Raw genomic sequence first — 18,763 nt, forward strand, 5'->3', positions numbered from 1 at the left:
GCTTCCAAAAGGCATGCTGCACAGTCCATCTATTTACTCAGGCATTTCCTGAGTGATCTATACTGCAGAATGGCCTTTTGTTTCTCTCTTTTTCTGGACAGGGTTATTTTTAAGTAGTCACCACCTCCATCCCCACAACCCCTAAGGACATCAGCTGGCCAGCACCAGCTTCAACACTTCACAGAGAAAGAGCCTTGGTTTTTCAGTGAGTAAAACCTGGATCTTAGCAATCAAGGAAAAATTTCTTAGGAAGGTCACAACTCTTAGAAGAATATCTGTTTGTGTTTAAAGTAGAACAGGATATTTAAAACCAAAACAGCTAGGAAATTATGATCTTTGGAGTGCCACAGTACATTACACGGACTTGATTTTTCATCTATATTTTACAATGGTATATCTCAATTTAAGTGCTTTGGCAGTAAATTAACACAAAACTGGAACAACAGTGCCAATTCTGATCAAGAAGAATTTTCTCCTTGGTTACCCAAGTGTAATTCAAATAAAAAAGTGTAATTGTTATAAGAAACAACATAATTTTTAAAGCTATTCTGTAGTTTATAAACTGTTTCTACAGAAGATAAAGGTCAGTCTAGATGTAGGTGACCTAAGAGTCAAAGTTCTCTCAATTTTTTTGTATAAATTCCAACTGGCTTATTTGGTAACATTAGCATTAGGTCTCAAACTGATTTCTGGATTTCCTTACTGGGGCTCCTTCTCAGTCCTGAAGCAAAGTGTAGATTATACAATATAGTAGTTTGTCTAGGTTTCAGTTCTAGTTAGCTTTTGTATCTTCTGTTGCACGCAGGGATTCCAGTACTGAACTAAATATACAGTTTCTGCTTTCTCTAATGCCATTTTAAACGGATAATTTTCAAAGGTCCTGGATGTGAATTATATCTTTTAGGGGGAAGGGAGACGTAAGAGGGTTTTGTAGTCTCAGTAATGCAGTGCAGCATCTGCAAAAAAAAAATGCTAAAAAGCAAGGAAGATTCAAATTCCATTTTTGTCTCTTATCTAAAAATCTATGACATGAGAGCAACAAGCGGGGTTAGCAGAGAAATGGTGCTGCGTGAAACAAACCTCCCTGCCCTTTAGTCCTTGAGCAGATGATAGAGAGGGGCAGAAAGGAACCCCTCACGCCCCTGGCTCAGCGTGCTCAGAGCTGTGCTGAGCGCTGCACACCACTGCAGCCTGGAAGCCTGAGCTGCCTTTTTTTTTTTTTTTTTTTTATTATTCCCTCTAAAAAGTTTTCAGGAAGTCTGGGGGAGGGGCAATGCCGTTTCTTTTTTGTTATAATGGGCCCCTTTGTGGAGATGGAAGAGATCTGTGTGCCTGTGGTGCGCACGCTTCCCAGTGATTCCCAGAGTAACTTCCCAGGGCTCCTAAAAAGCGCAGGGCCCCTGCGGTGCGGGGAGAAGGGGAGGGGGCTGCTCCAGGATGGAGCTGATGGTACTGCTCAATGCTCTGGTTACTCGCTTGCTCTTTATGTTACACTCTGTCATCGGGGTCTGGAGAGTGACTGCAGTGAAGAAAGAACCCAAGTACTGGCTGCTGGCACTGCTCAATCTTCTTCTGTGCCTGGAGACAGGGCTTACCCTCAAGTTTAAGCAAGGCAGAGGCTACAAATGGTGAGCATATCCCGCCGGCTCTGACGAGCCCCTCTTGCTTCTTTGCATGTACTACGCTGCAGACGCGAGGCTGATTTTGAGCGGCTGCAGCCCAAGAGCGGTGCTGCCCTTGCTTTGCTTCTGCCAGGCTTTCAGGGGGTTGCATTTTCTCCCCTGCTACACCTGGGGATGTGTGTGTGTGGTGAGGGGGAGGAAGCTGGTTAAGTCCTGGCTAGTCCATTGCCAAAGCCAGAGGGCTTCCAGGTGGGGAAGTTTTGCTGCAAACTACTTGGGAACCACTCTCTGTATAGCGCTGTGCGTGTATCCATGCTAACAACTGAAAAATGTGGGAAACGTAGCTACAGAAGAAGTACACCTCCTTCCCTGGGGCTGCATTCCCTATACCTGCTACTTCTGACAGTGCTACCAGCAGACGAATGCATGAATCAAAACTCAGAGAGAAAAGATGAGCACCAACTACTCTTGCAGTACAGCAAGAGTGGCCTGATTGTTTGGATTTGAGAAGCTATTCCAGAGGGGAAGTTTCACGCATGAAAGGGTGCCTGAGAAATGAACAAAAAAAGTTAGTCATATCAGTGTTTGCCTAAGCACATGGGCTTTTACATGCGTTTAAAGAACTGCTGCAGTCATCTACAGCTCATAAGCACTCAGCCAAAACAAACACTCTGTAGAAGGGAAGTGGTCATGTAACTAATTGTCAAGATTTCACTAGGACCTATATTTAAAACCTGAAACTGCAGACAGGCCCTGACACAAACCTAGGACCATAAAAAAAAAAAAAAAAAAAAAAGAAGAATTATTAATAAAAAAGGCACAGAGTATTCCAATGATCTTAAATTTCTGCCCATTGCAACCTGTCAAACTCATTTTAACAAGCAGTGTTGTGTGACACTTTATACAAGTGTTCCATGCTTTAAATCTGAATGTAATAAAATCTGTGACAAAGTCTGGGACACAGGAAAATTTAACAATGGCAGAGCTCCAAATGTACAGTTATGAGACAGAGGCAGATTGAGCAGATCCGATTCGCTAGAGAGGAGACAGCAGCAGAGTTTTCATGAAGGAACTTTTGCTATGGCAGCTTTTGGAAGTTCCAAAGCAACATAGCTATGGAAAGCAAGATCCATTTTAGATGATGAATACATGTGCTGTAAGGGCTAAATTTAGCTAGAAGGAAATTTTGAAAGTAGATGTGTTCCAACACTTTAAGCCACATGGTAAAATATGTTCATAGGTAAGAACTGTAGACAAACGGACAGCATCTCTTTCCATTACGATAACTCTGCTCCAGTGGAATACACTCACATTCAGAACAGGCAGTAACACTTGCATTTTTAGAGAACACCCCCATAGACAGTCACTGATCCAAGCAATGGGCAGACTGTGCCACAGGACTCTCCTGTTTCCAGGAGCCTCATATTCTCTCCATTCATTATTGACAAAACACTCACTACACCAGCACAAGAATTTAAATGGCACATGTGGAGAAAACAGTATTACTGTGGGTCTGGCCACTTAATACTTCCTCTAGATGGCTCCTTCTGAAATAAAGGCAGAGTTAAAGCCCCTGTAGTCTCTTGGCCGGGTGTGTTATCATTAGCTCAGTGTTGCTAACCTGCCAGCTGGATAGATTTTTCATGTGCTATATGAAAATACTAAAAATATTAAAAAAAAAAATCTATAGGAAATACTGCAAAGTGTGTTATTTCTGCCATTTGGATGAGGTGTGTTCTCTCAAAAAAACTCTGAACCAAACAAACAACAAAACAACCCCCCCCCAAAAACCCAACAAAAACAAACCCACCAAAAAATGCAACAACAAAAAACAACCCAAAACCCAAACAAAACAAGAAACCCAGCCCCATCCTAGACTAAAACCTCACAAAATCACTTTTTTAAAACAGAAAGCAAAAAATCCCACTGCCAAAACCGACAGCACAACCTCACCCTCAAAAATAATCTGAAACCCCCACCAAAAAAAGCCCCAAACACACACACACAAAACCCCAATCCCCTACCCCCCCCCCCGCCCAAATCCAGTCCAGAACTATTTTAGAGGGAATTGTTTGAAATATTTCAGAGCCACGCAGCAACCCAGTAATTTTCCCAAGCAGCAGTTTTGTTTTGTTTCTTTTTCTTTTCCTTGATACTGAATCTCCACTGGAAAAGTCAGGGTTACAGAAATAAAGGTACATTCAGGGTAGGAACAAACAATAAATGCAACAACATTTGACCAAACCATTGCTGTGGTTACATACTTGTAAGCAATTTAAACTCACTGCAGTGTGTGCCAATGACAGGATAGAAGCAAGCAAGCAAGTATCCTGAGTCTGACTCCACTGCTCTGTCCTGGGCCATTACATACATGTGATACAAAGGCTGCTGTGCACCTCAACAGCATTGCAGTTATGCTCACTGCACACTATAGCAGAACTAGATGGAACATGAGTGGCATTAGACCTCATTCCCACTCTGAGAGGATGGGAATTTAAAAAAAAAAAAAAAGAAAAGAGAAAAATCAACAAAAATCAACAGCCCAAAATCCCCCGTTCTGTGTTTAGTGGGAAAACATCCGTAACCCTCACAAAAGTCAGTGCTTGCAGAAGGAGTAGTGGAACCTCTCTACCGCTTCCAAGTAAACTCACCTGAAGAAGCTGAATAAAGCTTCACCATCACAGGTTGCATAGAAGACTGTGAGGGAGAAAAGAACTAGAGACAGAAATCCTACAGAATTATGCAATTGCCAGCAAAAACGGGGAAACAAGGCCAAGACCCATCTTCATAAACACTTCTAGCCTGCACTGAAAGACCTGCGGAAGAAATTACTGTTTTAGGCAAACTGATGCTATTTCTACCTTCACTGTGTCAGTGCACAGGGTTCTGATCAACAGCCTTTATCCCCGCATCGCTCAGTGAAGGGACTCAATGTATTAATTCACCTTTCGTGAAACCAGAAAAAGCATGTTAGCTAGAGGGTTTTTTTAATTTTAAGTACAGAGAATGCTGTGATGGAAATACAAGCAGCAAAGTGTCTTTGGTTATTCTTAACAAGAGGTCTTAAACTTCCATGTGTGATCTTAGATGGATGTACAATAAACCTGTGATTCATAATACTGATAGCATGAAGAATTTGGGAAGAATATCAACTCTTATTTGCAGTTATCCTATTTCTTAATAAACCATACGGTAGGAGGCACAAGATACTTCTCAATGCAGATAATGATAGGTATATGATATTTACAATGTGATATAATACCAAGCTATCTTCTATTTTCTTCCACAGGTTTTCACCAGCAATATTTTTATACCTGATTTGCACAGTACCATCACTGTGGCTACTAGAAATTCATCATGGGACTCAGGTATCTGTTATGAGAAAAGATGGACTGATCTGAAATTGGGCTGGATTTGGGCATACAGATAGAAATCTGCCAGGTCTCTATTTTATACTGGTGGGTCTCCCAACCCAGCTACAGCTACACTATGGCTACTGCGCATTCCTAGCTAAAATTGAGACCATTTATTTGCATTTGTCTGGGGAACAAAGGACTAGAAGTTTGAAAGACAGCCTTTCACCCCCAGTTTACCAGGCTGAATCTTCATGAGAATGGTGAAAGAATTTAATTGCTTTAGAGGCCTATGTAAAATAAAGTACGAGTTTCACAGCCCTTACAGGCAGATGTCACAAATCCAAGCAAGCCAAAATTGAGACAGGTATCACTGAAAGAGGTCTTAAACTCAAATTGCCTCATGTTTCCCTGAACCTAGGAGAATACTTGCAGATTAGTATCACAGATAGCTGGCATGGTAATTTGTCTGTCAGTGTTTACATCCTTTCTTTGTGCTGTATAGTAATCTAAGATGGGGTGTCTGGATTTGAATTCAGGACTAAAACACATGGTAAAATTATTAAGACAATTGTTCTTTTGACAGATGGAGCCACTTAGGGCCAGAACAGAGCCAGTTTAGCTCAGCAGCTCATGTTGCATGAAACACCTCCTCATAGGCTGCTTTCAAGCCCCTGTAGCACTTCCATGTAGTGAGAAGGGAATTCTGTCTCTCCCAGAATTTGCACATATGCAGTACCTTACATCCACAACAGAAAAGGGCCTGAGAGAAACAAGAGCAAAAATAACAGGAAAAAAAATACGTAAATTAGACTAAGAAGACCTAGTGCTTCATTTTCTCTTTGGAAACATTGTTACAACCCACAGAAGCATAATCAAATATTCAAAATTGTGTTTACACTGAAAATGCCTGAGGCTTTTTCTAAGTACAGCAGCAGGAATTTGTCTTCTTGTTTTGCCAGATCTCCTTAAACAGTCACAGACAGGTAATGTGGATATTGAGAACATTTGTCATAGTTAAATCTCATCCAAGAAACAGGCTAATTCTGTAGTCAAAGGCAGCAGTTTATTTCCCAAAATGATGTTAGAACATGGCATACTTTGTTCTTATTGATATACTGCTACTGTGAATTAAAGAGGGAGTATATCAAGTTAACAGCTTAGTTTATACCTGGAGAGACAGGATAGAGAGTTCTGGAAATACAGAGTATAACAGATTCAAAAACAGTACTTCCAGAAGGGCAGCAGCCCTCCTAATAATCTCAAACACAGCACCCAGACTAGTACTATTCCTGATACTAATGTATTGCTGGGAATTTCCTTATCAAAATACTAACAGAACAGGTGATTATGCAGTTGCTAAATTCACACGTTTAATGTATGTACTATGAAAACAGTCGGTGGTCTTTAAGACAGTAGAACTTTGATCTCATGTTGGATCTTTAACAGAAAAGGTCAGCTGCTTAGGTTGGTGCTGTTACTTGAGGTCTGTGCTAATATGCAGCCTCTCTTCCTGAGGACAGAGGCAATTCTGCCCGAGTACTGCAGAACTGGACATAAGTAATACTGTTCATATACCAACAGTGAAATACTGTCTGCATAGAAACTACTGGTTTGCAGTAAAGTATTTGGGGATGAAATACATGTTTGGGAGAGACCATGAAGTAAATGAACTATACTGAGTGAAAAAGTTGCTGTCTGCAGAATAGTGGCAAGAAAATTAAAACCATCTGATCCATTAAAAAAAAAAACAAAATTATTAAGAAAGTATGAGATCTCAGATAAACAAATTCCTGTTACCTTTTCAACTCTGTCATATCGCTGTGACAGAAAGTTATAACTGACCACCTTTTGCAGGTCTTACCTGACTACCTGTGCTGTAGTGAGCATAGGCTTCCCAGTCAATAAGAAGATAGATACTTGGCAAAGATTATAAAGTACCTTAACTTAAATATTCATTACTTCCTTAAAATGTCAGTGCCCTTTCCCTAAGCCTCATTCTGAGGTGAGATTCTCCTATCAGCTAAAATTCTAGTATATCACTCTCCTAGAAGAGATCTTACATCTTTCACCTTTTCTCTTCCCTCCCATACCTATTATTTTCCTCAATTTGGAAATCAGCTTAAGCAGTCTTTTCCTGCTGTTTTACTTTTCAGCTGTCCTATACCACCAAAATGAAGCAGTCACCGTTGCTTTGAATTTCTGACATCACACATGTTGCCATAGTGATGGCCACTCTGTTTCCAGCCAGTCACAGAGAAGGAGAGGGGTACCTGTTGCTTGGCAGAGGGCCTGCTTCAGGGAAGGGCTAGCTTCTCCCTTGCCAAGCCATACATTAACAGGATTGAGTGTACTCTGCCTATGTATTCAAGTACCAGTTTCACTATTTCAATGCTGGACCCATTGTGAAAAGTTTTCGCTAACCTCGGTTATATTTGTGAATGAGGGATTGTGAATAACACGCAAACAGAAATTTGCTGAATGAGCTCAGTTTCAGGTGTACCCCATGCACTGACAGCAAGCTCTTTGCAGGCCATATATTAGGACAACATTATGTCATGCAACAGAATTTCTGGTTTGATTAGGTATTTTATAAATCAGACAAATGTAAGCTACATGTCAAAAGAAAAAATGAAGTAAACCAAGCTAGAGTTTATGCAAAATGTGTACCATTTCTTCCTGTTTAATTTTTGCATGGTTAAAAGACTTAGGCATTTTTGTTTAGCTATACACACAGTCTTGATACCCAGGAGTAACCTAGGTAAACCACATTTATCAGCTGCCTGTGAAATTTAGCATTTTTCCTTGCCACATTCCCATTAAGTCACTGCACATATGTAATTGGCTAGGCAAATATGCCTGGCACCAGCAGTCCTATTTATATGCATATACACAATGAAAATAAAGGCTCTTCTCCAAACTTCCAAGTGAATCACCACCACGACCACCACTTAATAAATATTCACAGAGAAACAAACCAAAAAAGATATGAACATACTTAAATTAAAAATCAGGAGCCTACTTAAATGACTGGCTTTGCAGATGCGGTTTTCCATTTCCTGTCTACATGCAGTTGAGAAGAGATATGGACCCGGCCCTGAGGAGTGCCGTTTGGTCAGAGTTCATGGAGCCTTGCACTGAAATAGTAACCCTGCCCCCCTCCCTGCTCAGCTTGAGTAGTTGCAAAAGTTACGTGTCAGGAACCTGCAAAAGGCACTGATGAAGTGAATTAAGAAATATTCTCCACACCTTTGTGCCACTAGGATGGAAGGGGGTGGAAAAAAAAAAAAGAAAAGGGAAAAACTAAACAACTGAAAGAGCCCCCTGCTCCCTTGCAAGCCTCATGTACACTGTGGCATGCTGCTTTCCTCCACCTCTGTCCAGTGCTGCAGGTTGGTGAGTCCGGCAGCTCCTCTGCCTTTTGCAGAGGTTATACAGACCAACTGTGAGAGCTGTCTGCTCTCTGTTGTTGTCACAGGAGAGCCATGGCATCTCCTAAGCAGCAAGCATGCACCTTGGAACCCACACAGTAAAACTGCTACAGGCTCCTATTTCACTCCTCTTTCAGACTCCCAATTTACTTGTTGGGAATTCTCACAGTGTCTGAGAAGGGATGTTCACCATCATACACATACAGCACACAGCTTGCCCTACATGGCTCCTGCCTCAAATTTGGCAGATTCATCCCTGAGAAATGGGGCTTTAAAAAACGAACAAGAAATCTCCAAACTCTAATGTGACATTTAATGCAAGTTCATGGCTCACCTCCTCTTACCTCTGCCAGACCAGGCAGGGGAGCAGAGGAGTGAGCTCAAATGCAGACCAAAGGCTGTCAAAGTAAATTAGACTTCCTCTTCCAGCACAAGTTAATAACTCATTTGCTCTACCCAGACAATTTGTGTCAAGGTAGATTTTAACTTCGTAGTATTCTGGGGTGGTTATGCCAGTTACGCAGTTTATGGTTTCCTCAGCCAACTGTGTCGCACTGCCTGTGGGAGTTACTCAGAAAGGCTGACTTTGACCTCAGAGGCTGGCCTCCATAGGCTTTAGAATTTTCTACAGGCAGCAGGTAAAGCTATTCCTCCAGAGCACCAGTTAAATTTTGTTTCTGAAACATCCTCTGAACAAGCTATTCTGTCTCTCTCCTTTGGTTAAGGGGCTAACCAAGTGAGATAAGCCCTGCAAGGCTCTAGCCCTGCAGAGTAGCAGCCCCTCCATCTCACTTTTTCCATGTCCAGAACTTCAGACTTGCCTCTTCCACATGGAAATATCATCATCCTTACATTCATATGAGGATCTTTCAAAGCTTTCACACCCACAATCCAAAGGTGGCAAGCATTCCATTTAAGAGCCTTTATCTCCAATTACAAAAGCAAAAAAGCCTGACTTTTTTTTCCCACCAGATTTTTCAGACCATGGGAATTTGCTCCATTTATTTATGACAAGAAGCAGCATTTACCCAGATACTGAGCAACATTATCAGGGACCAAATAAAGCATCAAAAGTAGAATCTGAAATTTGCTAGAATGTGACATTTGCTGGAAAATGTTGCCTTTATATTGGCAGGCATTTTGCTGAACAGAGCTACTCAGTATGCATTAGAACACATTCTGATTGTTGCATAAAATCACTCTCCATGCAATAAAATGGTGGGGGGCCCAGTGGAGAAATGCAAATCATGTGTTCTCTGGCACAAATAGGAAAGGATAAAAGTCTTTAATAACAGCATGGTTTGATTTTCTAATTATCCCTTTTTATTACAATGCAAAGACATGTTAAGGAATTGCTATGAAGATAGAATTTTAGAACCATACCCAAGTTGCTCCAGGGCCAACCTTGTGTGTGAACTAAGAAGGGCAGTGCAGTGCAACAGACCTACTGGTTTACTGCAGTTGATGTAACAGTATGTTTTAGCCAACATTCTATTTCCCAGAGCACTGGCTACCTGGAGAAAGCAAAAATACTTGTTTTTTTCTCTACTCTACAGGGGTAGGCAACAACACAGATCCATTTTTCTTAATTATTCCTGTATCTCACCTCTCACATCATGAACCTCCTTGCAGAATAAGGCTCAGCTTATTTTGGGGGGGGAGGGGGGTGTGGAGGAGGGGAGGTGGGTTTGGGGTGGAAGTGGCAGTGCATGGGTATGTGTAGGAGGGCAGAGAATACAATCCAAATATCCCACCCCTACTCTGTTCATTGCAGCCTAGATATATATTAGATATATTCAAGATGTATACTAGTTATATACTAGACAGATTCAAGCCTGAATATAGAGACTGGCCGAGACCATAAACCAGCAGACTGACCATGACCAATTCTTACCCTATGTCAGTTTTTTTTATCTAGACAGAAACTATGTAGGAAACTCTGCAGCCTGCTTAGGAGAGCTGCAGGCAGATCGCATTCAAAGAATGCCATTTTAACAGTACAGAGATGTCACCCACTCCATCAGTCCTTGAATTTACATCCTCTTCTGCAGTAAAATCCTATACTTTCTCAGGGACCTACCAAAACATCTCTCCTGTCCTCATGAGAGGAATCCCTCCCTTCTGAACAAGAGGGGAATTATATTCAGGGTGAGCATCTACATTTGCAAACAGTGGCCAAATTTCACAAATGAACCTTCTACAGTTCAGCAAAACAGGACTCTCTCAGCCACAGACTGAATCTGCTCCCTGTATGGGATGTTTATGCATGTGTGATGTTTTTATTCACAACAGTACTGTGGTAATGAGCCTGGAGCAGTTCAGGTGAATATCAGCAACCAAGACTTCAATCAATCCAGAGACAGCAGTCACGGAAGTGAGGGAACAGATCACCACATCATTCAAACGGTGGGACACCTTTTCCTATTCCTAGTTAAGAGCAATTAGAGATGACTTGTGTTTATTTGAGCAGTCTCCTCATGCAGTGAAGAACACTAAAAAACAAGAAAAAGAAAGAATAGTTTCAGAAAACCATATTGTGAAAATAATGTACAGTGTGCTTCATGCTAACTACTGTTTGTAGAGCTAGTCTCTGTGTGAAGTGGTGACTCTCCTATCATTATGTTCCAAATCTCAGTAATTTTAAAATTTAGAAATTTAAAAAGTGTCTGGATCATGGTTCTGCAAAGGGTAATGCTCAGGTGGCTGAAAAATGAGAACAGAAAGAGCAGTACTCAGAGAAGACTTGCTATTCATTACCCAAAGTTTGTATTAATAGGTCTTTTTCAAATTACGCCTGCCACATAAAAATTATTTGCTCTAATACAATGTGAAGGAGAACAAAAGCGGGCTTAAGGGTGAATACAGTCTCTGAAGGTATCTATAATGTCAGTCTCCTGAAGATATCTTCTTATTGTCTTTTAAACAGGCTAAAGTCTTTGTGAATCAGCTCTCCACAATCTGTGAGACTGTATGGACACTGGCCCTACACCAGACTTTTCTACTGCTGCTAGTAGTTGGGAGATGGCTTCTCCCTATTGGAGTTGAAATCACCCGGGATCAATTGTCTCAGCTGCTTCTCATGTTTGTGGGAACAGCAGCAGATATACTTGAATTTGCTAGTGAAACTTTGGACATCGAAGACGTTCGGTAAGGATTATTTGCTGACATTAATAATTTGTTTATTGCAAGATATTTGTTTTGTATAAAGATCTGTTTGTGCACTCTTCAGTGTTCAGACTGGTTCAGCTGTTATTTCCCACAGAAAACAGAAGGCTACATTCAAGGCTGTGTTTTCCTGCTCTCACCTTTCCCTCTGTAAAGCACGTAACAGTCCTAAGAGCTTTGTTAGGGATTATACTTCTGTTGCCAGCAGAGAAACATATCATCCATCACAATAAAAAGGTACAAAGAGCCAAACAACTAGCATAACTCCCATGCAATGACAGTTCTTGCAGCTACAGGAGCTGAAACACTGGATACACAGTAAGCCTCTTACAGGTTAAAGAATTGTTTTAGACTAGCAAGGAAGCAACTAGATTTTGCTTAGTGATGCATTATCCAAGTTACTTCTTTGATTATCTCATTTGTACTTTCTTCATGATAGAATGACAAAGTGTTCAAAGATAAAGAAGAAAGGGAATGGCATAGTCTGGTGTGAATTTTCAACACTGTGATCTCCCCCAGAGGAAGTAAGCTCATCTCCCTCTTGCAGCACTGAGAGATGAGCTATGAACATTTATAAAGAAAAAGAATCACAGAAGAGTTTCATCCTCTTTTACATATGTACTATTATATATATTTTTTTTATATATCAAATAAAAGGTTTTAAAGCAGGAAAAGAGGTCCTTCCACTTGGCAGAGAAGCTTCAGGCTTGCAAGGAATGTGTAATAACTACAAGGGAAGAGATAGCCAGAGATTCTATTTCCATATGCTTATCATTATAATCTTAGCATCAGCTATTTAATGTAATCACACAACTGGAACATGTAGCCTGAACAGCAAAAAATTCCTTGCCAAAAAGTACCTCTGTTTTCCTTAGTCTTACCGGTAATCAATTGCTGTTTTGCTCAACTAACCTTTGAGTGATATTCCAAATACTACAGCAAACATTTTTGTTATCGCATAAGAAAACTTCATCTTCACTGTTATCACTTCTTTCCTCTCCCATAGGAAGAATTATGCTCTCATAAATGCAATTCTTGCTGTATGGACGTGGAGTATGTTACAGTTTCCACTTGATCTTGCAGGTTAGTTCTTGCACATAGACAAGAAAAGAGAACAAATGCTTTAGGTTTTCGCTGGCATGTCTTGTGGCTGTACACATGCTACAGGCTATACCAAGGACTTCTGGTGGAGAGCAATTTATATGACAATGATGGCTTTTGAAGTATGTCCATTGTGGTTTCATTGCAGGAAACACTTGTTTCTGGCTAACCTCTGATCTCCCTGATAAAACTCTCTACTTTCAGAAAAAAATGGATTGCAATATTATATTAAGCATCTGCTCCAATTGCCTGTTACTGCCTTAAACTTCTTCGTGCAAGCTCTTGAGTTAGTCTATTATAGTCTAGTCTATTATAGCTCAAATCTGGGTAGGTTACTAGACCCTTTGGAGATACAGGCAATTGTTAACTACAGGGAACAGCACAGCCAAGAAAACAGATGTTATCAAAGGAGAAACTACTTATTCACAGGGAAAATAAAGGACTATATAATGTTGGTACTGTACACTCTTTATCTTAAAAGGCCCAGCATTCAGCCAGTTTGAGTTTGTATTTGTCCCTAGGCAGAGAAGGCTTCCCTATATCCAAGAAGAATCATGAAAGTTGCCTCAATCATCATCTCTTCCAACCACTTTACCCTCCAATCACTACAAGTTTGCAACTTAACTCTACCAGTCCAAAGATACATTATCCTCACTAGCATCATATATATAAAATTGCACACTAGGCTGACACACTGACCAGAATAATAAATGAATAAAATAATAATGAAATAATTATTCCAGGAATTTTTCATTAGCCTTTTCTTCATGGACAGCACTAGGTTTTGTTTTCAACACGGGAGTTCCAAAAATATTTCAGCATTTCAGCTCAGCTGCTCACCTCCCAGAAAAAAAAATAATGATGCAACCGCATTTCAGATATATCACAGCTAAAATTCCTGTTACTAGAGAATATATTCTGTTAAAGACATGTAAAACTTAGGTTTAGAAAAGTTCATATACGTCACCACTACACAAATAAATTCAAACAGTGTTTAAGCAAGTTTAGCATTAATTTAAGTGAAGTAACCTCTTGTACTGTGCATTTTTTTTTCCTCTGGCTATTGCTTTTGTGCTTGATATACGAGTTAAAATCAAATTATAGGACACATGTTGCCCTGATATTTACTATGGTGTCAGTTTATCTTGGGTAGCTTATACAGTTGTACAGATAGTACTTTTTATTCAAGTGTCAGAATGTTTACTCACAACATGATGTAAAATAGAAGGTTTTAGGCACTGACTGATTAGGCAGTGCAGTTAGGACTATTAAACAGCAGTGGTGCAAAAACATTAAAAAATTAGCTGCTGCTGAAGCTTTGCCTAATGGATTCAGAAAATTTCTACATTCTACAGCTAGTTTTCCACTCAAGGCTCATCTTCTTCCCTCTTCCCTTCCCCCCCTCCCCCCCCCTGCAGTGTTCACTCAAACAATAGAATTGTTTTGTTGAGCTGAAATATTTGGCAGTTGTTACTGCATCACAAGTAGCTATGACTTTTAAACTAATGAAAACCCACTGCCTGAGACACATTCGTTAAGATACATGCATTTTCATAAGAGGCAGCCGTACTCACCACACACACACTCTTCTGATGATCATTCTCTAGACACCATGTCACAAAGAGCATTCTAGCCCGCCACCATTTTTATAGTCAAGGGGAACACATTTATGCAAGTTCCAACTGTTGTATGCAATTTCACACCCAGAAGGCTAAGAATGAGTAACTGTGGCTCAATTCTTCTATGGCAAGCAGTGACTACAGTTTCTTCGTATCCATAATACTTGATATTACCCTGCACTGGCATGACTTATTCTTACTCTGACACATGAAAAAGGCAATGGCTATCTAGTGACTTTGAAAACCAAGGTCTTAAACAACCTGGAACAAATTGAAGTTCTGTAGCTCAGCCTACTCCAATTCAGCATGGTACTTTGTTGGTTTTTTTTTCTTAAAGATATATGTTAGCCTAATACTTTGATTTAACAGAAAAATGCTTGGGAAAGTTGTTACAGAATGATTAGGTAATCTACTTTTGTTTAATGTTTTAAAGTATATACATGCTGATAGCTTAGTGGGATAGAAAAGGGGAAGCGGGTTTGGTCCTGTCTGGCAGACCACGTAAGTATCTGCTTAAGATAAGCTTAGTGTGTTTTGCTGAAACAGATTCCAGAAATTGGATATGCTTTCTGTTGAATTGTTCGTAGTTGAATGCATTTACTTCCCTTTAGGCCAACCCTGGCTCAATTTTAAAGACTTGTTTTAACATAACTGTGTTTTATTTCCAGTACAGCATATCGGCTGCAAACCAACTACATCTACTAGGCGGATCCCCAGCCTGCTGCTGTGCAGGTACAGTGCAGAACTGTGGAACATTGGGGTCAGCCTTTTCATACAGGATGGTCCCTTCTTCATTGTACGTTCAATCCTGATGGGCCACTTCAGAATATTCAATCAGATGCTGGTGTTTTTTACAGCTAAGAATATCTTAGTTGTGACTCTACAATTGTATCGTTTGGCAGTGATAACATTAGACTTCCGCGCTACCATTCTGCAGAAGAGCAGAAAAGGAGAAGTCAGCTGTTGCCCATGCGAGCCTTATAAAACTAGTACTCATGCTACCACTGACCAAGATACTGAAATGAAAGAGTTTGTTGCTGTTCCTCCAAAAGAGGAAACCCAAGCTCCATCAGAAGATAAGTAGCACAGTTATTGACTTGAAAGAGGTTGCATTTCCCACAGCTTCTTCAGAAGGGCTTAGCCTATTTCTGTGAACAAATACGCCTTCAGTGCATAAGTAATCTCTTCCACTAAGAGATTAATAATTTCTTCTAAATTGTAGGGGAAAATTCTGAAGCAAACTCATAGAAATGGGCCTCTTTTTTTCCCCTTTTTTTTAAAATCCATTTGCATGGTGAGTTTTGACTAGTTCCCTATTATATTATCCAGAGGTATTTTGTAGCCATAGTTTGTAGTAGCAAGAAAGGTCTGGCACACTAACAAAATCTGTTATTTTTGGTGGCACTGTGCTAACATATGTACTTGCATGTATTTGTATAGAGGGACAAGTCTATCCATTATGGGAAGCACAGAATCACTTAGCTCTGCTTGAATGGTCTGGCTATAACTAGAGTGTGATGAACAATATGTTCACCGTGTATGGGAGCAACTTCAGCAGCGACAACTGTGCAGACATGCAAGTGAAGGGAGATAACAGATTTTTACTGTTACTGTGACATCTAAACATTGCTCATTCAAGAAATTTAAGCAAATCTTCATCAAATGTTACCTCATCCTTGGCTGGATTCAATTAAGATCAATGCAGCACCATTACAGTGCATACACAGGACTCTTAGGACCTACATGGACTGAGTAACCCAAAACTTACAACTACAGAACACAAAAAAAAGCAAACCTACAGATCATTAGAAGACTACAGCATTTGTCTCAGGCATTTTCTAAAGAGGTACTTGCTTTCTGTTCCCAACAGTTAGAACACCCCCCCCCCCCCCAAAAAAAAAGAAAAAAATCAACACCCAAAATATTTGTCAAGACTTCCTCCCCAGTTCACTGTGCCTGCAGTTGAAACAAGTTTTTAAAATGTCTCAATTTCACATGATTTTTAAACGTGCCTGACTCGAGCATGCAATTTAACTAGAAAGAAAATGGCAGTGCTTAAGTTTGAAAAGACAAGCTAGACAAAAGGATTCAGGCTTGTGCTTCACATTCCTTGAAGCACCACAAGGTCCCATGATAAAACTTGAGAAACTGTCTGGTCTGTTGAATGTCAAGATCCATTTTTAAGAAATGGCTGATAATCACTGATTTACTACTTTCACATCTGCAGTGAACAACATAGGGACAAATTGATTTCTCCCAAGAACACACTTTAGAGCAGTGTAAGACCATTAACTTTGTTGAGCTTATCTTATAGAAGCTAAAAGTAAGATAAGTGATTTTTGAAAGTTTGCCTAAAAATACAGATTTCTGCATCCATTCTAAGAGCCATAAAAATATGACAAACATGAAGTGACCTAATTGAGATAACTTCCCTTATTAAAAAATCACAATTAAATCTTAGTTTCTAAAGCCTCGGCTATCTAAAAAGAGAATCTACTTTCAGGAATTACTAAAAGGGTTTCTGCCACCACTGCAGGAGTCATATGCTTATTTATCCATAGCCTGATAAGCAATCATATGTTTATTCTTTAAAAGATTAACATATTTAAAAATTCTATCCCCCAAACACATGAACTGTGTTCATACTTGTGAGCTGTTACTGTTCTATGCAGGATCTGGCACTTCCATTACAGAAGAAAATGCACAGACTAAACGAAGGAAGTCTTATATACATCATAGCCCATTTATAATTTAGTTATAATGTGCAACACCTCCTGCTTTCCTTATTTTGGGCCTTTTTCCAGTAGAATTTTACTAGATGGATTTAAGGTCCTTTCCAACCTTCACCATTCTATGATTCTGTGATCATTTGCCATGGCATTGTGAGGTAAACATACGGAGAGTTGAATGCGACTATATTTGGGATTTTAATTGAAGTATAGAGGTAAAAAAGCTACAGTGTTGCTGCTGCTGACCTGTGCTGTCTAAAACCTTTCACACTAGGGTGAATTTAGAATCACTTGATAGAACTGCAACACATTTTTTCCTTGTTCATGCAAGGCAGAACTACTCGCATTCGTTTTGAGTTTACCACTTGCTGATATAGTAATTATCCTGTTTAAAGGATCCTTTCTAATTAATTTGGAGTGTACTGAGCTTGCTAGAACATCATTTTAAATTCATCAGCACAAAAATTGCAGGATGTACTTCTTTAAACAACTGCCAACCAGGTTCAGCCTGCAGCAAATGCAGGATCCCCTGGGGTCAGCAATACAGACGCTACAGCAGGAATATTTTACAGAGAACTATATTTCCTGGTCTTCAGGCTGTTCCATTTTAAACAGCAGTAAAGCTTCTAATCAGATTTAGTGTGAGAGGAAAGTTCAGTGCTAGGTTGTTACTGCTAGATCCCATTCCTATTCACTCACAGACAAAATAAGCAGTGATTTGTATTTGGACTAGATTTGGACTTTCCTTTTCCTCCCCACTATCAGGGGTGATAAACAGATCGTTTAAAAACAAAAGAAAACCCTAACAGTCAAACAGAAGACTTAAATGTTAGGTAGTCTACCTCCCCACCTGTGTACAGAGGGAATCACACATGCCAGGCAGCAGCAGGAATGAGATATAGTTCCCTCTACTTAACTGAAAAGCCTGCACACAGCAATTAAAGAAGTCTGGTAGCTTGTATGTTTGGTCACATTGGCAAACCCCTGTCGCAAGCCCGCCTTACCTTTCTCTTGCAAATTTTTTGAGAGGGAGGACTAGAGCACTGTTGTTTCCCAGCAGGCTGAGTCAGCTGAATAAGCAGCTGGGTGTGAGGAGCCGTTGTCTCTTCCTGCAGCCTTTCAGAGCTTTGCACTAGGCAAGAGGTAGAGTAGATTTTCTTGAAGATTTGCCAGCACCTGTGGTGTATCTAAAGAACAACTGATGTCACGCTTGCTATTCAGGAAAAGCTGCAGTAAACTTTTAGACAGAGAAAATTCAAGCCTTCAAAATAGAAGGATTTCAGAGCATTATTTAACCATTATTTACTTGAGTCAGGAGAATTACATACTAAATCTGTTCTGCAAGTAGATATCTAGCCATTTACTGTTGTTTATGCTAGTTTTTCCTGCCTTGTCCTTTTAGATTATTCCATATTAAGCCTCATTAAATGTTTTACTACTTGTGTTTTCCTGTGCTAAAATGCATTCCTCCTTTTCTTTGGACGTCGGCTCAAATAAGACCATAGCCCTGAGCCTGAAAAAAAACCACCAAAAACAACAATCCAAAACAAACCAGCAATTATAAAATGCATTATTTTATTGCATTCCTCTTGGTATTTGTACTGTATTATATTCTCTGGGACCATGTGGAAATGGAAGAAAACGTGCAATTACTTTTAAAAAATTCCAACTGTATTTCGCAAATAAAAGGCAGTTACCTCAGGCATAGCTGCCAATTTATTATGTGAGAGCTGACTGTTATAT

At 40.0% G+C, this 18,763-nt stretch overlaps 1 protein-coding gene across 1 annotated transcript; it reads left to right on the top strand.

Annotated features, from left to right (window-relative positions):
* The first annotated feature begins 705 nt into the window (after positions 1 to 705).
* TMEM26 (transmembrane protein 26) lies at positions 706 to 16,179 on the top strand. The gene is made up of 6 exons (XM_062634007.1): positions 706 to 1,628; positions 4,912 to 4,990; positions 10,699 to 10,812; positions 11,333 to 11,553; positions 12,578 to 12,654; positions 14,960 to 16,179. Exons 1-6 carry the CDS (start codon positions 1,438 to 1,440, stop codon positions 15,373 to 15,375), a joined length of 1,098 nt encoding a protein of 365 aa, XP_062489991.1. The 5' UTR covers positions 706 to 1,437; the 3' UTR covers positions 15,376 to 16,179.
* Positions 16,180 to 18,763: the final 2,584 nt, after the last annotated feature.

The sequence above is a fragment of the Pezoporus occidentalis genome, unplaced genomic scaffold, assembly GCF_034315485.1.
Source record: "Pezoporus occidentalis ecotype Australia unplaced genomic scaffold, CSIRO_AGI_Poc_V1 ctg41, whole genome shotgun sequence".
NCBI lineage: Eukaryota > Metazoa > Chordata > Aves > Psittaciformes > Psittacidae > Pezoporus > Pezoporus occidentalis.

What these genes read in the sequence shown, in the direction of transcription:
- TMEM26 (XM_062634007.1), top strand. Translation starts at nt 1,438, where the DNA reads ATGGAGCTGATGGTACTGCTCAATGCTCTGGTTACTCGCTTGCTCTTT. An exon ending in CAAGGCAGAGGCTACAAATG is followed by an intron (nt 1,629 to 4,911) that starts GTGAGCATATCC and finishes TTTCTTCCACAG; the next exon opens with GTTTTCACCAGCAATATTTT. An exon ending in GTTTCCACTTGATCTTGCAG is followed by an intron (nt 12,655 to 14,959) that starts GTTAGTTCTTGC and finishes TTTTATTTCCAG; the next exon opens with TACAGCATATCGGCTGCAAA.